General features: G+C 45.3%; 3 protein-coding genes across 4 annotated transcripts; 2 read left to right on the top strand and 1 right to left on the bottom strand.

Annotated features, from left to right (window-relative positions):
• Positions 1–871: 871 nt before the first annotated feature.
• On the top strand, positions 872–3,813 carry NOXRED1 (NADP dependent oxidoreductase domain containing 1; the record flags this gene model as incomplete). Its single annotated transcript, XM_062636076.1, is given in 5 exon segments — positions 872–1,113; positions 1,224–1,233; positions 1,496–1,538; positions 2,390–2,612; positions 3,210–3,813. Coding segments are annotated over 5 exon segments (813 nt in total), but the record flags the coding sequence as incomplete, so codon positions are not given.
• A 751-nt stretch (positions 3,814–4,564) lies between these two features.
• On the bottom strand, positions 4,565–7,809 carry SAMD15 (sterile alpha motif domain containing 15). Its single transcript, XM_062636155.1, has 3 exons — positions 7,600–7,809; positions 7,357–7,448; positions 4,565–4,971 (listed from the first exon to the last, which is right to left on the bottom strand). The coding sequence occupies exons 1-3, from the start codon at positions 7,763–7,765 to the stop codon at positions 4,705–4,707; spliced, it is 525 nt and encodes a 174-aa protein (XP_062492139.1). The 5' UTR covers positions 7,766–7,809; the 3' UTR covers positions 4,565–4,704.
• Positions 7,810–7,833: 24 nt separating this feature from the next.
• On the top strand, positions 7,834–18,369 carry TMED8 (transmembrane p24 trafficking protein family member 8). Of its 2 annotated transcripts, XM_062636153.1 has the most exons (6): positions 7,834–8,151; positions 9,414–9,492; positions 12,083–12,212; positions 13,114–13,255; positions 13,506–13,805; positions 14,909–18,369. In XM_062636153.1, exons 1-6 carry the CDS (start codon positions 8,061–8,063, stop codon positions 15,124–15,126), a joined length of 960 nt encoding a protein of 319 aa, XP_062492137.1. In that variant the 5' UTR covers positions 7,834–8,060; the 3' UTR covers positions 15,127–18,369. The 2 variants fall into 2 exon arrangements, with proteins under 2 accessions (XP_062492137.1, XP_062492138.1); XM_062636154.1 differs by lacking the exon at positions 9,414–9,492 and having other exon boundaries at positions 7,886–8,151.
• Positions 18,370–19,170: the final 801 nt, after the last annotated feature.

Here is a 19,170-nt window from a genome sequence, read left to right as displayed (position 1 = left end):
AGCAGAGGATGCTGTTGTACAAAAGATCATTATTTGCTTAGAAACGTACTGTGCACCAAATATTAATTTAGTTGTTTGCTTTTTTTTACCAGTCTTATCCCAGTGTGTTGGAGACATCAACCCTGTTCTTTGGATGCTGGCTAGCTTAACGCCCATTTTAGTTTAGTCCCACCCATTTTTGTTTTGTGGCTCTTCAAAATTCTCCTTGTCCATTTGACAAGAGCCTGGTTGGTGACTGAGGCTCCAGGTTGCTAAGTATTCACCCAACAGCAAAGCATCTCCCTAAATGAATGGCAATACTGAAACAGAGATGGCTCTCTAGCTGTTTCATGGGTTCAAGATCAGTTGTAGCAGAAAAGCTGCTTGCTGGGCTCTGAATACCCAGCCAGGAGAGGAGATCAGCCTGCATCATTACAGCAACTGTTTGCATGTGAACTGTCAACTGCCCCATAAACTCTTACATAAAACAAGACAAGTGGGGAGAACAGTTCTCTAGGGAGATGCGTGGAATAATAAAATCCTCTTTCTAATCATCTCAGGGCAGAGAGGAAGGAGGGATTATTAAATGGCTTTTTATAGATCTTGACTGCTAGCCAGATCCCGAGGCTTGGCTATTTCAGCCAAAGGTTTTATATCAGCCTGCATGAACCGGGGCCAGGCAGATGAGCTCTCTGCATGTTCATTACTGGCAGAGAGGCTGCCTGCTCCGTGTCATTCTGCTGCTCCCTTTGCCATGGAGGAACAGCAATGGGGAGCAGCCAAAGTCCCTCTGAGCCGCTTTGGGCGGGCAGCCAGTGGCCCCAACCTGGGGGTGGTGGTTTGTGTTTCACCTGCATGTGCAGAGCACAGGTAACCATGGTGCGGTGCCTGGAGGTGCTGGTCAGTGACCCATGCTGGTTCTGTGGGCTCTTGGGTCCCTTTCTCCTTGCTTATTACAGCAGACCTGCAGAAGCAGGGCCTTGCATGCTTTTAAACAACCAGTGCTCAGCTGATAGGCCAGGCAGATGTTGTGTTCCTCTGTTGCCTCCTGGCACATGTACTGTCCATCTGCTATGTCATTCAGCCTGTCATCCAGAGCCCCTGTGTTGTGTACAGCCTTGTCACTGCCATCAGGTAAAACAGACCATGACATTTCAAAGCCTGGATGTGCTGCCATCATTTGGGACCTCATGGAGTGCAGCTCTTTCTGCCTCTCATGATTTTATTGTGAAATGTCATTGCAGACCTTGTTTGGTCTGCACTGGTTGGTCACTTCCCCAAGTCAGCTTTCTGTTTGTCTAGAAGTTGTAGACTTTGTGGCTATAAATGTAAAAACATGATCAAAAGCAGTCTCCAGGAGCATCCCCTCTCTTCTCTGGTACACTCGTTTCAGCTGCCTTTGCAGCCCTCTGGAAAGCTGGAGCACTTCCTTTGCTACAGTGCCATTGTAAGGCTGCAGCATCAGTGCCCCTGGCCAGGAGCCTATCCATCCATGAGTGGGGGATGAAAGGAACAGACTGCACTGCTTGTGCAGGCAACATGTCCCTGTAGTGCCCCAGGTAAAAGCCCTTTTTGCCTAAACTTAGTAGCAATTCTTCTAAGGAGTTGCATTCAGTAGTTTCCCTGCCTGTAGGATTCAAAGCTGGGTCTTGTTAGTTAGGAGGGCAGTGTGGTAAGAAAACCCTCCTAGAGGAATCCTGCCACCATACAGCTAAAGCTGGAGTGTAAATAGCGTGCGTGGAAGTGGGTATCATGCACAAGAAGTGAATGGGCAAAATGAAGTAATATGTATCATCTTCACCAGTTTCTCTGATCAGCATCCCAGGGGTCACTCTTTCTTTCAGGAGCGCTGCTTTTCATGTACCTGCCACCAGTTGCTAAAGAGCTGCCATTTCTCATTGTGAAACAATAGTAACTGTGAGCCTAAACAGGGCAGCAGGAGCTGAGATATGCTTTCTGAGCAAGAACATGGTCCAAAGTCTCTTTTTCTCTTCCTTCAGGCCCAACTTCTATTTCCATGAACATGCTGTTCTTATCGCTGGGCTACCTCTGACCATCACTATTTCATTGTACACTTCCACATGCACATCTAATTCTTGTGTAGCTGAATGCTCTTAAAGCAGTTACAGTGAACATCATACCAGGATGGCTGAGTTGCTGAAGACTTTATATGCAGCCTGTAAATGGCTCCTGTTAACCCAATGAGAATGAGCTAAAGGAAATATAAGCTATCCTACTTGTTACTATTAATTTCAGCATCCCTCACCTTAATGATCCTAAACCAGAGGTTTCAAATAAACCAGCTCTGATTGATTGCCATTGCAATTCTTCACATGAGTGGGAGTTGAGAATATCCCTTCACACCTGCGTGCACAGTGGTAACTGGCATTTCATTTTGTTTGTCCTGCAGGGAAGGTAGGAGTCAATGCTGAATGGCTGGTGACTGTTTTCTCTGCAGCCCTGAAAAGCAGCACGTGGCAGAGCCTGCCTCCCCAGAAGGCACTGAAATTACTTAATGACCTCCATTTCCCTTAACGCTACCCCGTCTGCGCAGAGCACAAAACTTCCTGCCCACAGTTTGTGTGCAAGAGTTTCATCAGCAAAGATTTTGCCTCTTCAGTGACTCTAGAGGAGTCACTACTTGCTGAGGTACTACTTGTCCAGGCTTCCTCTTCACTCTGAAACTTGCTTCCTCCCACAGCTGAAGCATGGGTTGTTGAGTTGAAAGACACTGAACTGTTTGTTGCTCTAGGACTGCATATGTGCCAGGGAAGATTGCCTTAGGTGATGTATGAGCAATAGGACCTGGTCCATGAGCCCGAGTCATTTTGTCCTTGGTTCCTGTTTGGCTGCTTTGTTGTCTGAAGCCAGTGATTGGGGCTGGGGTATTGAATGCAGAAAAAAAATCCTATGGGAATATGTAGAGAGGGCAGTGCTTACAGGTAAGAACTTATGGTACTTCATGGACTGGACTATTGAGGATGTTAACACTGCTTGAGGGAAAGGATTCCTGCTTGTGCAGGGTTGTTCTAGAGCCATTAGGCTCAGTTTTGCTCCGCATGACACAGTAATGCCTGGAACACTTTAGATTCAAGTATCCAAGTCTGATTGTTTCTCAAAGACCCCAGAAAAAGACTTGTAGGCAGACACTAAATAAAACCATTATTTACCATTAATTAGCATGCTGCTTCAGACTGCTATTTCCCATAAGCACAGCCACCTCTTCCCAGGGCTTTTCCCTGGTTTGACCTGACAGCTGCGCAACTGAGAGAGTCTCCCTTTAGCCAGCTGCTGGAAATGAGTAAGCTTGTCCAGAGCCATCTTGCCCTACTATACCAGGCAGCCTTTAGAGACTGGCCTACAAAGCAAGGTGGGCCTATCAGCTCTAAGACATCTCTTCCTTCAGCTGCAGCGGAGCCTGGTATGACATTGGATGAGAGGACTTCATTCTCCATAGCTGCTTCCAACATTTTCTCAGAAAGTCCAGAGGAAATAACTATTATTCTAAACCCTTATAAACTCTAACTAAGCCTATATCAGAAAGCTTTGCTGAGATCTCATCCCAGCCTCCTCCCAGGATGGAGGGATACAAGAGCCAGCACTGTTCATTCTTAGTGTCTCCAGCCAAATACCCAATGTACACATTTGCTTCTACAAGTTTTACCCTTTAGGCTGCTCAGCAGACTTGCTCCTCTCTAACTGCCTGAGTCTTGCCTTATTTTGGTCTGAATTTGCTTATTACCTAGCCATCTTGGTCTACAAACTGCTTCCGTTTCACTGGGTTTCTGTTGCAGTTTCACTAGAAAGCTGAAATGCAAAACCAAATTACAGTTATTCTGTAGTGGCTACAGAATAAGGGTGCAAAGAACTAAACAGGAGTGGGGCTAGTCTTTTTTTTATTTTTTTTAATTTATTTTTCCATGGGGTATCTTGAGGCAGCCATTGATGCCAGACAATAATAATGATGTAGTCTTTCTGTTGAGACAGGCTTTCATCAGCACTTATTCATACTTCCTTGCTGGTGATAATGTGCTCCACCACCACAGACTGAATATTTCCTTCAAGAAAAAAAAAGGTAACTGGATATTCTGTACAAATCCACCCAGGACAAAGCATTTTTTATTCCCTAAATCCGCTAGTTCAGCTTACAGTATTCTCTTATACTTGCCATCATCTATCATGTGTTTCAGTACAGTTTGCTATGATAAACCACTGACTGGTTTTGCCTCACAGGAAATAATTTCTGCAGTGAGGCCAGGGATTAGTTACTTATGCTGTAACTAAGCCCCTCACTTAATTACAGTAGCTGACAGCAGCTGTCACCACACCTGTATACCAGTTATTGTGTGTGCTATTTGTCTTACATCTGGGCTTTAAAGTGAGCCCTGTCGGCAGACGCTAAAGCCTGGGAGCTGCCAGGAAGTTGCTATCCATAACTGGTAACTAAAATACGTCTATGATTTTTTTTTTTTGTCTTTTTAATCAACTCTGAAGCGGAATTGAAAGACAGACAGTGGTACAGTCCGGTTTACAGATTCTGCTTCACAAAAGATTGCAGAAAAGAGCTAATTAGGGATGTGCTTGCTGTCATCAAAATGCTAAGAGCTGCAATTGCCTTTTCTACAATCAGGAGAAGGTAGAACTGTACTTCCTTGGACAAAATTCCAGATAATTATGCTGTATTCTGCTGGGCTTCTTATAAGGGTGCAAGTGCAGTGTGAGTCTCTAATCCTGCCTCTGGGTGCCCTGTGATGCAGGGAGGGCATCTGTTTCTACCCCAGTCTGGGCTTGTTGCAAAGGAGGAACTGTAGTATAGGGCTCTAGTCCTGCTTCTTTGATAAACTGTGAGAAAGTGAGGGCATCTGCTTGGTTTCCTGATGAGGACTTTCGCTCCAGAAAGAGACCCATGTTGTCTCTGTATGGGAGGGCAATGGATCTGCTGAAGGCAGGCTCCTCAGTCCCTAACAGCTCTTGTACATGTCGTGAAATCTCCTGAAATACAAGACAAAATACCAGGAATCCTCATTTCACTGAAGAACAGCTAATACCATTCATTCTGTATCAGAGCAGCAACAAAAAAGAATGAAATTTCTGATTTTTGGAACAATTTCACACTTGAGGTTGCAACTCAAGAGGGATCTGAACCCATAAGCCCTGTGTGATATTGTAAAGCAAAGCAGATTTCTCCAGATTTACTGTGGGGAATGGCATTGCAGCTGGTCTCTTCATGGCACATATATCTCTGCTTTCCTCTTTGCCCTTGCAGAACAAACAAGTTATGGGTGAATGAGCTGGAGTCTATTCTGTGTAACACAAAACCACTGCTGTTTGCTAAGTTATACTGTCAACAACAGAGTTTACGCAGAAGAGCTGTAAAAACTAATTAAGCCAATAAGCCATACTGCTCAGTAAGAAAATGATGGGTGACTGAGCTGCCTGAGACAGCTGCACCTAGAACTGTCAGTGAACAGAACCCTGCTGTCATTTTTGAAGTCACTTCTGTCAATGTAACCTTCAACCGAAGCCTTGAAATACAATTCACAAGTTTTTACTGATCTTTCACAGCTTTTGCTCGAAACTTTTCCCCAGCATTGGTGTGACTCTGAAGAGCAGTACCCTACTTTGTGTGATCAGTATCTTCAGTGGTCTCAGTATTTAAAATATCGGTAGACTGGAATTAAAACCAGCAGTAACTTCACTTGTCCATGCTGCACAGCCTCCACATAATTCACTGTGCAGCTCTCTACCAAACAGCCATTTCCCCTAATTGCAAAAATTTTCTATCTCACTGAGCTGATGCTATCACATTCATTTCTATAGTAACTATCTTGGTTTCAACTGGTTATAGACTTTCATTGATATTTCTTGTTGGTTTATGTGCTCAGGGTTATGGCCTTAACTTTGCACCTGCTCCAGTACACACTTCCGGAAAGACCCACAGGGCCACAACCTACTCAAAGCTCTGCACACTTGGATTCTATCAAAGTTCTCTAAAACACAAAGAACTAACAGGACAGGGCATGATCTTCAAGAACATCCAAGTTCCACTGAAGTCTGTAAGATGTTCGCAATTCACTTTCAAGCTTTGGAAAACATTACAGAGAGTCTCATTCCCAAAGCTTGCTGCAGTATTCTAGCCCTGTGGAATTACAGTTTCTACAGGAGGAAGAATGGGTTACAGCTGATATCCCTAACCCATATCTTAATGTTTCTCAGTAGTTAAATTACCACCCTGCATAATCCCTGTATCCCAAATTGAGGCTGAGGCTTTCAAAGCCTATAAAATTATTGCTATCTTTGGTAAGTACAAATGACTAAAAAAGGCTGTCTCTGCTTGTACTTGAGAAATGCTCTCAAAGGGCTCCTGTCTGAAAAAAAAAAAGGATTATAATTTGATGCCTTCTGCACTAACCAGCAAAGTCATGTCACTAGGAAAGATTTTTGGTGGCATGTTTCATTTCAAACAGTTGATTGTGCAGCCAGGCAGAACCATGGGGAAATAGCTTCTTGGTGCTCTAGAATAAAACTAACAGTGTTCAAACTATAGTCATTGAAGCATAAAGATTTTTCTCTCTTCATGGTTATTTGAACTTTTACCTTGTGTCCTCTTGGGCTGGGGAAAGCAACTTTAAATTATGATGTGAAAAAAAGGCTTTGGGTCTGTAAATGCAGGCCTGAGTCTCTCTGTGGTTTCCAGCAGGGATGGGAAGGAGGGTAGCGAAATTTCAGTCAACTTTCTTATTTTCTGAACTTTCAGGAAGCTGTAGCCCTAAACTTCAGCGTACCAGTTAGCTTAACTATGAGTGTTTGTTAAACAAAAGATGTAGGTTTGAAAGGAAAATGACAATTACATATTTATAAAACAAGAAAGAGACAAATGCTGTTTGTGTTCAGCAAAGTTTAAAACAAGGAAGTAATAACATGTTGCCCTTCTGCTGCTTGTGATTGGTGGCTCAATTGCTGCAGGTTAAATCTGACTAGATTTTTAAAAGTTCTACGAGTAAGTGGAAAAATACTGAAAAAAAAAAGTTAATTTTGAGGGATATCCAAGCAAGGCATATGCATCTGGCTATGCAACTTCATGAGGCAAGAGGAGCAACATAGGCTTAATGAAAGGCCAAGCACTTCTGATACACTTTAAGTGTCCCAGAGAGGAAGCCTGCAATCTCCATCCAGCTAAGGATTTATATCTTAAAAGACTCAAGGGGTACAAGTGTTTGGGTGAACGAATTTGGCTGTCCAGTTTCAGGCTCCCTCTCTGAATAAGCCATCTGCCTCGGTGGACAGGCTGTGGCCTAGCTGGCTTGCAAGCATAAAGGGTCAGCGCTGAGCTCCGAGGGGCTGAGGAGGGGTCTCCGGGACCCTTGCGGCCCACACCTGCATGTGGCTGAAGTCCTTGACACCTATGGCCGGGAGGTTGGAGCAGTTCACGAGGATGCGTCGGCAGCCGATGTTGCCCTGAAGCACTCCTGAGCAAGAAAGCGGAGGGGAAGGCGGGTGGGCCCGGGTCGCCCTCGGCCACTGCCGGCCCTCCGTCAGCGCTCACACAGGCTCACGTACACACAGAGCTCAGGGCCACCGGTTCAGGCGGGAGCTCCCCGCCCGAGCCGGACCCCGCACCTCGTACTGGGGGAAGCCGAGCTGCAGCACCCACTGGGCCACCTCCTCGGCGCTCCAGGCCAGGAAAGGGCATGCGGGCTCCGGCCCCGCCGTCCCCAGTCTCTGTTCCACCAGCGCCGTCCGCAGGCCGCCACGGTAAAGCGTCTTTCCGGGGCCCTGTTGCCATGGCAACCGCGACTTCCTGGAGGCAACCCCTCGTTCCCTCCGGACCCCCCTCCGTCCCGCCGGCTCTGCGGAACTAGGTTTTGATTGGTTGCGTTGTTGAGGGGGGAGCCTGAGGAGCGAGCATCGAGGCACCACCTACTGTCAGGCTCACGTGCGCCCACTCGGCTTCTGTCGACTGCTCCTGCTCGGGTGTTTCCGCCGTCGGTGGCAGCGCTTCGGCTCCACTCGGCTCTTTCCGCCCCGGCTGGCCGTCGCCTTCGGCCCCGCACGCGCCGGCAGCCCGGTCCGCCCTGCCCATGTCGGACGTGCTGGCTGCCGCCGCCGGCTCCCGCTTCGAACCCCTGGCTGCCGGGGCGCCGGGTGGACCCGCGGCACAGGGCCCCTCAGGTACGGGCTCGGTAGTGGAGGGAGCAGCCGGGCTGGCCGCAGAGGGAAGAGGGAGCGGCTTCCTGCTTGCGCGCTGCCCTGGCTGGGTCGAGCGCTTGCAGCCCGGCTGCGGTCCCTGGGGAGGAGCATCCCCCCTCTCCGGCGGTGGGGTGGGCTGGGCTGAGCCGCCCGAGGGGGCGCCGGGCAGTGCCTGCGGGGCTGCGGGCCCGGGGACACGTATTTTAGCCGCGGAGAACGCCGTGAGTTTCCGTGATGGGTTTCGTCCTTTCTGCCGGAGAAGCCGTGTTTTCCACTGTGGCAGTTTGCTCCCGTGAAAACAAGGTACCTCTGGCGAAGAGCAGCTTCGGGAGTTAGTCCTTGGCTAGCATTTGCTGTACCGGGTGAGTTGGGTGCTGTGGTGCCTTCTGCCGCTGGTACCCGCGTTTGCGGGGACCCCGGCCCCGCTGTAAACGGGATGCTGAGCTCACCTGCTGCTCCAGCTCCCGAAACTACAGCAGCAGTTCCCGGTGTTTCTTCCCGGCAGTGGAACGAGCGAGCGCTGATGGAGGTTTATTAGGGACACGATGCTTTCCCTTGTGGAAGAGGCCCCATCTAGCCGGAAGCCGGATGATCTCTGCTGGGGGCTTGGTGCTGTGTGCTGGAGGTGCCTCCCAGCTCCAGACTGACTCTTCCAAACGGCCAGCGGCTGTAAGAGCTGCAAAAGCTGGAACTTCTCCGTGCCCAGTTCGCTGCCTTAATGCGACCATACAGCGGGGCAGTGGAGTGTGTACCGCAGTTGCATGGGGACAGAGCTTTCTCAGAGATCAGGAGACTCAGGGGAGACCTAAAGTCATCTTTATAGACAGTCCTTTTAGCAGTGACCGAGGAATTTCCATCCCGTCAGTGCCCTGTGGGAACCACGGCATGATTTTTTCCAGGGTCTTATCAGCACGGTTTTACATGATGAAATTTGGCCTTGTTCTGTCCTTCTAAAGTGAGGATTGGAGGTTCCTGAGCAAACCCTGCTTCCGAGAGTGATTCTGCATGAAAAACATGCATGTTTTTTTGTTCTTCCTTTCTTGGGGTTGAGGCAATTAAAAATCTTTGTTCTACAAGATGATAGATATAGCTCAACATGAAAAACTGGTTGGCACAGCTCTTCATTCCACAGCCATGTGACCTTGTCAACATTTGACTGCTGGCTGTGATTTTTTTCATCCTATCTGTGTATTCTTGAGACCAAAATCTGTTTCACCTTCTCTCCGTGTATTGTTTGTTGTTAGAAAATGAAGACTTAGCCCAAAAGACAGAGCCTGCAGATCAGCTGATTGATTCTGTGGAGTCCAGTACTTTGCAGAGCAGGTAGGAAGATCTTCTTGTGTATTGTGGCCCACATGCATGGCAGTCTGCTTCACCCCTGTGACATCCTCCATGTGGCCATTGATTCTGTGTAGGTGAAGAGAAGGGACTGAAGACTGAATTGTCTGTTTTGGGACAGCGTACACCAGAATCAGTATAGGAGAGGCTGTTCTGACAGGCTTAAGGTTGTTTTAAAACTTATGAAATGATGTTTAATAAATGGCTCAGCTGTTCAAATCACAGAATCATTCAGCTTAGAAGGAGCCCTGCAAGCTTTTGTAGTCCATTTTAAAAGCTAATAAACTTTCAGCAGGAAGTTTTCTCTACTTTGAAGGATTCCTTAATAATTAGGCATTCTCACTGTCTGTAATTCTGGTGGGAGCTCAGCAAGAAAACACCTTTTACTGTTTTCATGTCAATGTTTTGTTTTTTTTTTCTTCGCTCTGTTTTCTGTGTCACACCTTCATTAATGCAGCTGATCAACCCTGTTATCAGATGTTTGGCTTGTTGCTATGTGTTTGGCTTGTGTTTGTGACTGAGCAATTGCACTAGTTACAAGCACCAATACTATATGCAGTGGAGTTTCATTTGCCATCATACATTTGTTGCACAGGATACAATTTCAGAAATGATTTAATTGAATCACACAGTAGATAAACCACAACCACACTGAAAAAAGGGGGGGGGCGAAAATCCAGAACAACCCCCACCACCACCATCAAACCACCCTTCTTGCTAAAATAGCAGTTTGATGCCATGTCGGTTTGATGTTAATGGTATCTGCATGAGCCTTCTTGACTCCAAATGTTTTTTTCCATCTCTTTATTATGTCCTTGAGTGTTCTTCAAAGAGATTAATACAGACTGTGAGTGACGTGGCCACAGTAGATACTGGATACTTTTAGATGTACCTGATAAATTTGTCTAACTTAATCCCCATTGAAAAGAATGCGGGTTGTCCAGAAGTGTGAGTTGTTTGAAAAGGAATCAGCTGAACCCTGTCTTTGTAAACTGCTTATAAAACTTGTGTAGCTCTTGCTAATGTTTCAATGAATGTCTTGGGCTTCAGTGGTGTCTGGAAGAAAAAATTCCCAATCTGTTACTCCTGTGTTGATGGAGAGCCTTCTGAGCAGTCAAAATTTTTCCTGGACTCAGAGAGAAATTGTTAGAGATCACTGTGCGAGTTCTTCCTTTAAAAAATTGTCCCTTACAAGTGTCCCTTCTTATATTGTTCATCTGCTGCCACTTTGTGTATCATGGTATTCAGCTCATTTGAATTGTTCTTGCAGACCTTCTGGTCTATCATGCCATTCCCAGGAAAGTTTATCATACTGTTCAGAGAATTTAAGTAAGAAATGGCTTTATTTGTGGATAAAATCTCTATCCCCATACGAGGAAAGATTTGGAAACAAAAGCCACATTTGGCCTGTACTAGCCTTCTCTAAGGACGCAGGAAAGAACATATCTGAGTTGAGCTGTGTATGGGGTTTTTCTGTTTTTTTTTTTTGTGTTTTTTTTTTTTGTTTGTTTTTTGTTGTTTTTTTTTTTAACTATTCCACACTATACCAAGAGCCTAATCCCTTGCTAATGAGAATTTCTCATTTCTGAAAGCAGACATTTGAGGAAATGCACATATTTTCTCTTAGTAGTGTTCTCATGTTTCTGATACTTTAGTCCAGTGCATTTGACATTGGCTTTATAGTGCTGTGAGAAGGCTTTGCTCTTTGAAAGGACAACTGTTGCTATTCTGACTAAAGACTAGGTTGCTTCTCATGGAAGTTTCACACTGAGAGTATGTTAGAAGAGACTCTTCTGGCTTCCATCTGAGTTCAGCTGGGATAACTCCAGACAATATGCATCATTCTTTAATGTAATTTAGAAGAAAACCCTCATCAGAGAATGAATTTCAAAAATGTTTGCTTTCTTGCTCATTCTCTTCCTGCTACATACCTTTCTTTTTGTTTTAACATGTCCATTTCTTCGTGTCACAGTGCAGTACTTGGACCTCTTTGCTATTACTGTGCTGCTGCTCTATGTCTCATGGCTTGCTTGTTGGCAGAGCATATTCGAATATGACAGAGAGACACCTGGGTGTTCCCTGTATCCCTGGAGACTGGTAATAGGAAAGACATAATGGGCCACTAAAATGGAACGCGTTTTCAGGATGGCTGTCAAAACTGTTCTGAATCTTCACTGATCCAGTTGACCTCTGATAGGGTATGCAGATACCATGCAGTAGCTAGCATAAACAAAGTTGTCTCTTCTTGAGCAGAAAGTTGCTACTGTTTTCTGTACTTGGTACAGTGTTGGTGAGCTGGTGTGCTGGGTGGTGAGTGCAGGGAATTACTGCTGTCTAAAGGATGGTAAATACAAAGTATCTCACTGAAGTTGCTCCCTCTGGCTCACATGGAAGATAGCCACCTAGAGACGAGGGCAGAACTTGGGTACAAAGGGTTCTGTGTGCAGATGGCGGGTGCTCACTACAGAAGCTTGTTCCCTTACTCTATTTAAATTTGAGTTCTACGGCAGAGTGATTCCTCTGCTGGCTGTGTCCTGGGTGCAAGTGCTGAATTGTAGTGCTCTTCATCTGAAAGGTCACAGGCTGGGTTGCTCGTGAATGCAGGCACGACAGAGGATTCCAAGGAAGGAGCTGGCACTTTGGAGGACAGGGAAGTGTCTGAACTAGAAGGAAAACTGCCTGATGAAATCCAGTCCCTGAAAAAGGTAGGTGTGTGTTTCTTATGTCTGAAAGCAAGGACAGAGTTGCAGCAATAGCTCTTCCACCCTACTGCTGTCTTATGGCTATGGGATTGAGGCTTCAAAGGTTGTGTTAAGACAAAAGTAGTATTATAACACAGATTCAGTCTGATTTGCAAAATCCTTCTTCTGTCTTTGGCTAGTCCTCACTTCCTTGCAGTTTTGGCTTGCTAAGGCTTCAAGGTGATTCTCACTTTTTGCCTCTCGTTTGGGGCTTCGGGGAATTCCCTTCTTGCAGATTCCTGGAAGAAGGACCTGAAAGTGACTGCTGCCTTTTGTTTCATTTAGTGAGCAGCCAATTTGTTTGTGTTACAGATACAGTTGGGAAAACCCACACAAGTAGCACCCAGCTCAGGAGCTGTGAGTTTGCATATATGAGGAAAGAGGGCTGGTCCTAGTCAACCAGATTCACTTTTCACTAGTATGCAGCAAAGGACAGCTTGATTGTAGCTGTAGTATGGATGCACATAGAGCTGAAAGGCTTTCCCTGGAAAAATTGTGTCTTAGGAAATTTTTCCAAGTGTCGTAATTTGCGAAGCTGCTGCTTTGTTGAGAGGTAACAATTAACTCTGAGGCAGATGCAAAGATGTGCCTGCCCAGGGACTCACAGGGAGGCCTAGGGGTGTGTGATTTGTGAGACTAACACAGCATTTGACTTCAAAGTTCATGGCTTTGATGCTGTGGGGGGGGAAAAAGGCAGAGAGGTGTCTTGGAGCTAGATTGTTCTTTTTAACTAATAGAAGTTTCTGCAGGGTCTGACTTGGCTTCAGAAAGATGCCTAAATTACTAATATGCTGTTTTAAATACAGCTAGGGACTTTCTTACCATGATGGTCTTTGTGACTGTGTTTCTTATGTGCTTTGTGCAGGAAGCTGTTGTTCGAATGACCAACTACCATGTACCTCAAGGAGCAGGAGATATAGTCATGATTCAGTCAGATCACACTGGTGCTGTGGATATCCTTTCAGCTGAGCTGGAGACTGCAGGTCTCCTTGGTGGACAGAAGAAAGGTGAGTCCTGAAAGGACTTTTTAAGTGCCTGTCCTGCCTAGAGACGCGCAGAGGCTATCCTTGAGACACTGCTAATTCCTGCTGGAAATTTGGGCTCTTGGATAGCGAGTAGGAAAGCTTCATGTCCAGGGTTTCTGGGGGCAGGGTCTAGAGTGCAAAAGCCTTATTGGAAATAGCTTCAGTGTTTTCAGGTAACAGTTTGTCAGTAGTGAAAAGTCAGGTGAGCCCACAGTCTTTTCCCTTGTCTCAGCTCAGCCTCCCCCTCTGGCTCCACCCACCATGTGGACCACTGAGAAGACAAAGGAATTCAAAGCCAAGGTGGGAAGAGAGAAGAATGGCCGGATGGTGGTAAAGCGAGGCGAGGTGGTGACAGTCCGTGTGCCAACCCATCCTCATGGGAAATGCATTTGCTGGGAGTTTGCTACAGATGACTATGACATTGGTTTTGGAGTCTACTTTGACTGGACCACAGTTACTAGCACTGCCATTACCGTTCAGGTCAGCGAATCCAGTGATGAGGAAGATGAAGAGGAGGAGGAGGAAAATGAAGGTTAGTGCAGAGCTTATAAGGGTTAATTTGTGGTGCTTGTTGATATGCTGCTGAGACTGTCAGATGTTGTAATTTCCATCTACTTTGTTTACTTAGCCCATTTGTTATCTCTGCAGCCTTTTGTGTTCTTGGTTAGGCTGTGATGAGAAAGCACTTAGCCCTTCCTGTTTCAGTGTATGTCAGTGGCTGTTCTTTCCCAAGAGCATTCTTAAAATTGAACACATTGAAAAATAAGATCAGAATTCACTTGTTCAACTTGTAGCTGATAAAAAGATCAAGGTCTCAAATTTTAACTTGGCCAGTTTTCTTAACCTCTCAGGCTGAGAAATTTCTGGTGGTGAGCAGAGGCAAAAAGGTTTTGTTTCTGGGCTTTTTGGTTGGTTGTTTTGTTATTGGGGTGTTTTAGGGTTTTGTTGGTGGTTGTTTTGTTGTTCTTTTTGTTTGGTTGGGTTTTTTGTTGTGGGTTGTTCCCCCCCCCCATTACATCATTAGCTCCTGCTGACTGTATTTTAGAGGATTGCTGTCTGTGTCTTTGTACTTGTGAAACACACAGTGATGTTGCCTGCTCTGTGGCTTCAGTGTATGTGTGAACAGAGTAGCTGGGTGTCTGAAATTAATTTTGCAGGTTTTCCAATAAGGGCTAAGTTTCTGTATGAGGAATCCTCTTGGAAAAGTGACTGAAGACATAAACACAGTGAGGTTATAGCTAAGAGCTTTCCTGCCTTTCTTTTGCTTCAAGCCTGTATCGCTGGTCCAGTACTGTGCATATAAAGTAAAGTGTCTAAAAGGTAATAATTCCAGGGAGAGGAGACCAGGCTGGCAGGCAAGTGGATGCTGTTCCATCTATATTCCAAAGAGAACTGGTTCTTGGCATGTCCTTTGTCATGGTAAGGAAAGCTGGACTTTGTGGGTATTACTTGCAGAAAGGTCAGCGCAGACACTGTGGGTAACGCTGTCACAGTTAGCCAGCCTTATACTTGAATGCCTCTGGTGCATTCTTGTCTTGATCTTTTTCTGGACAACCTAGTAGCTTAGCTGGCTCTGGCTTGCTTACTTGTCTCCTATCTCCCATTCTACTTACTTATCTCCTCTCTCCCATTTAGGACTCGCCCCTGTTGGTGATGTGGAAAGAGGCTCCAAAAGCTATCTGCGGAACCGCTACGGAGAGATCATGCCAGTATACCGGAGGAACAGCCATCGGGAGGTGCAGGCAGGCAGCCATGAGTACCCAGGCGAGGGCATCTACCTGCTGAAATTTGACAACTCATACTCTCTCCTCCGCAATAAGACTTTGTTCTTTCATGTCTATTACACTAGCTGAACTAAAGGGAAGGGCAGGGACGGCAGGCAGGTAATGGTGAATGTAGCAGGCTGCCACCCAACCCTGGTACTGCCTGGCGGGCACTGCTGTGTGACAGAACCAAGGCACAATTCTGCTGGCTCTTCTTCGGACACTAAATGGTTTCTCCCCACACCCTCCTTCCCTTCTGTCCCAGTGGTGAAAGGTAGCTGTGTCTGCCTGGTTGTCTACAGGCAGCTGCTTTTTCTGTAAAACTTCGGGAGATCTGCTCTGTGCAGGCATCAGGCTGGGCCTTCATGTCGTAGCTGGTAAATGCCCAGAGGCCAAGTTCAGGTGGTCGTGGTTTCAATCTGTTGCGCTGGTACAAAATGAAGTGAAAATATTTTTGATCCGTTACTATTTTGTGACTAACTTTTCCAACTTTCCTGCTGTATCTGCATCATTAGAGGGTAGCTGTCAGTTGCAGTGAGCCAAAGCACAGCTGGCTTGTCACCTAGCCACCTAGATGTCATCACCTACCACCACTACATGTCACCAGCACCTAGTGCTTCCTCCACTCGTGCGGGTGGGGGCGCAGCTGGCTAGCGGAAGCCCCTGCTGCAGTGGCTTGGCCGTGCTACAACAGGCAGCCCCGAACAGCAGTCACAGCCCGTGTTTGAGCAGGGGTGGGAGAGAGGATGCACACCTACAAGTCCATAAGAAGGTTTCCCTACAGATTAAAAATTGGATGTTACACCTGTTGATTGTAGGGGTATGCAGATGATTAAAACTTCGGTGACCGCCAAAAGCTTTTCTATAATCCAGATGCGAAGAAGAAATTACTGCTGTGCTGAGTAAATATGAGAAGGTTGGAGTGCAGCCAAAAAATAGGAAGTATTTCACAGTAGCAGCATGTTGGTCCACTGGTATTGCTGCCAGCTGGATAATACTGTACGTAGCAAGGAAAAAAGGCTCCCCAGAGAAGTGTAGCTTGTCTGCTACTATTGCTGTTGCAAAGGTATTGTTAGAGAAGAACATCTCTGCTCAGAAACTTGAAAGATATGGGATTTAAACAATCCTTTCTGTGTACAAGAATCAGCAAGGCCATTGCTAACCCTGATTATGTGGTAAAGGGTGGAGTTCCTTGGCATGTTTTTGTGGCTAATCGTGGCATTGGTGATCACCTTCTGCTCAAATACTGGCAGAGTTGAACAAGGATTAAGTTAATCCTTCAGAGATGAATTTTGAATCATGTTTATCTGTAACTTGTTTATTTTAATACTTTTAAATTGAAATCTTTCTCTTTTCTAAGAATACTGCTGTATTTACATTTTTTTATACCTCTGCAGAGACACAAAATAGCTGTTTGCATGGTAATTCCAGTAGAATTCCGAGTTTTAAATCCTCCAGGTAAAGCACCCTTACTTGTTCCTTCTATTGAGAGGAATGATGGACAAACTGATTTTGGGTAGTTAAAGCCAAAGTCTTCACTCTCGTAAGAGGGGTGCATATTTCTTATTAAGGATATATTGTAATGCTGTGCAATTTGCTCAATATTCAAGCTCTTATTTTAACTATCTCTGTTTACTTATTCCCTACCATGGAGCAATTTAGTAGGTCAAAATGGTAAGAGAGAGATTAGTCAGTCTACAACAGAGCAGCCCAAGCTGGGAGCAGGAGGAGTGGAAATGCAAAGAACACGGATTGCAGCACAGTGGTTTTCTGGGTGAGCAGACAGGGAGCAGAGTTGGTCAGTGTAAAGAGCAGAGCTGTTGCTGCTTTGGGCTCTGAAAAAGCAAGCACACCTTGAAGGGGGACTGCAAAGCTGCCTTATTCAAGTGGGGCAACCACAGGGCAACCTTGCAGGGAGGCACAACAGTATCAGTATACAGAGCTTGATATCTGTCAGAGTAAGAAGCTCTTTCATTCAGCAGCTTGGGGAGGACTATTCCTGCCTTTAGCCTCTCCTAGGGGACATTAAGGACCATCCTGTGGCCTTTGTACAGCACTTGGATCAGGCCTGAGCAATGTGGGTAAGGTGCTGTCTTTTTTTTTTTTATAGTCCTTGTCTATCAAGTTCCTAGACACTAAGCAGAATAGGATAGGAAAGACCCTTCTGTCTGACCACACTGTCAGTACTGCCCCACTCAACGACTGCCTTTGGTCCTTTGCTGGGAGTTCCACAGAACCCTGTGTGCGCTGCGGGTTAGTGTATGATGCACTGTCTGGCACCTACTCCACTTTATAATTAGGATTTATTTACAATGAAGTCAATTATTGATACTCAGTTGCACAGGTTATTGCAGGCTAGTGGGTTATCTCTGCTAAAAAACTGTTTCCCTTACAGCAAGGCATTCCTGTTGCTAACTTGCAGCTACTTCCCCCTCCTGTCCGTGTGTTGCTCACATTAAGGTTTGGAGTACATTTTGTCATGTTGTAAGAAGTATGGCCTGCCTCACAACCAATTTTGATCCCTCACTAGTACATAAACAGTATGTGCTAGTTTTCAAGCCATTAGTGTTTTTAGTTTAGATGAGTTGCACTGCAGATGGCAGGCCTATTGCTCAGTTCTAGCTTTCTGAAGTGTGGACCAACCTATAAGGCAGCTCAGGTCACTTGTTAAGAACTGTGCCCATCTCCTTGTTTCACTGACTTAAGACCACTTAAGCATTCAATATGGTTTGTCATCCCAGCCAGCATGTGCCTGGACTGCAAATGCAGAGTGCCCATAGACAGGCCTGCCGAGCTGGAACCAAAAGCATTTGGTGTGTTACTCACACCAGAAACTTAAGTTTCCTATAAGTATCTGCTATCTCTTATGAACATAAGATAGTTTTAGGCACAGAGTATTTCATCTGCAGGAAACAGAAGCTTCACAGTTGTACAGAATAATTCCTCTTTTTGCTTGTGCTTTTTTAATTTCTGCATTACATGAGTATGTTGTTTCTCAGGTATTCAGATAGTATTCATTACGCAAGTGACAACTTTTCTTTGGAAGGGTCTATAGTCTTCATTAATTTCTGATAAATCCAATAGCTTGTCTGTGTGGCTAGTGATTAATAGCAGCCATTCTCATTCAAAATCAAATCCATTGTTGGTTCAGACAAGTAACCTTACTTTTCATGCCTTCTTTTTTTGCTTGGTGGATCTCCTGGATTTGTATCCAACCCTGCTATCTGGCTGAGGCAGTGATGGAAACCCTTCTATTCACAGACTTTTGGAACTAGACTTTGGGTCTAGAAAGAAAAATTAATTAAAAAGGGAGTTGCAGTTCAGAGAGGGAAATTAATCCTTGAGAAGGGAAAATTCCTTCCTTGTTTCCATGGAAAGAAGATGTCAGATAGGTTTTTTAAATGTGTTTCTTCTCCCTGTGTATTGTTGAGAAATCAAAAAAGTTAAATCAAGGAAGAAGCTTCTTTGCATTTTGGGTTTGCTTTTGTGAAAACACAAAATTGTTTTCCATTTTTGAGTTTCTTTTGAGTATAATTTAGATCTAGAAATAAGGTCTGCGTGTTCAGCCACAGATATGCCAGTCATGTAGTGCAGGACTTGCATAAAAATTAGATTGTATAATTGTTCATTTATAACAATGGGTACAATCTGTTGGGCATTTTTTTATGCCAGGGGTCATAAGATCTCCGTTGTTGGTTTTGTGTGATGTTTGGGTTTTTTGGGGTTTGGTTTTTTGGTGTGGTTTTTTTTTTTTTTCTTTAGGTGTAATGTAGCAGCAGGAGTTTAAAAGGGATGTGTTTTACTGAGGAGAGTGAAAAATCGCTTAAATCATGGGCCACTTGTACTGATTTAATTTACTCACAAACTCTTTGGAGGCCTCTAACATAGGCTCTTGTGAAAGGATATTGGTGTCAGATTGATTATTGGTAATGAGCCACTTACATGAACAGGTAAGGTGAAAATGCGTAAGAGAGAGAGCTTAGTTGTCTGACTTCAGGAGCTAAGAAGAAAGTGAAGTTTCTATGCAACTGAGTGTAAAGACAGCAACATACTTTTCATTTTTGCTCTACCGTATGCACTCATTTCCTTGTAACCATGTGTGCTTGTAACCTTCAGCTGTGGCCTGCAGTGGGT

The sequence above is a fragment of the Pezoporus occidentalis genome, unplaced genomic scaffold (assembly GCF_034315485.1).
Source record: "Pezoporus occidentalis ecotype Australia unplaced genomic scaffold, CSIRO_AGI_Poc_V1 ctg47, whole genome shotgun sequence".
NCBI classification, from domain to species: Eukaryota; Metazoa; Chordata; class Aves; order Psittaciformes; family Psittacidae; genus Pezoporus; species Pezoporus occidentalis.
The sequence above is the reverse complement of the archived record's forward strand: the minus strand, read 5'-3'. Positions and strand labels throughout refer to the sequence as shown.

Bases quoted from the DNA above. Each gene is read 5' to 3' on its own strand.
- TMED8 (XM_062636153.1), top strand. From the start codon at position 8,061: ATGTCGGACGTGCTGGCTGCCGCCGCCGGCTCCCGCTTCGAACCCCTG. The intron at 12,213-13,113 runs GTAGGTGTGTGT...TGCTTTGTGCAG, and splicing joins AAATCCAGTCCCTGAAAAAG to GAAGCTGTTGTTCGAATGAC. The intron at 13,256-13,505 runs GTGAGTCCTGAA...CCCTTGTCTCAG, and splicing joins CCTTGGTGGACAGAAGAAAG to CTCAGCCTCCCCCTCTGGCT.
- SAMD15 (XM_062636155.1), bottom strand. From the start codon at position 7,765: ATGGCAACAGGGCCCCGGAAAGACGCTTTACCGTGGCGGCCTGCGGAC. The intron at 7,449-7,599 runs GTGCGGGGTCCG...TTTCTTGCTCAG, and splicing joins TCGGCTTCCCCCAGTACGAG to GAGTGCTTCAGGGCAACATC. The intron at 4,972-7,356 runs GTGTGGGCCGCA...CTTGTATTTCAG, and splicing joins AGGACTTCAGCCACATGCAG to GAGATTTCACGACATGTACA.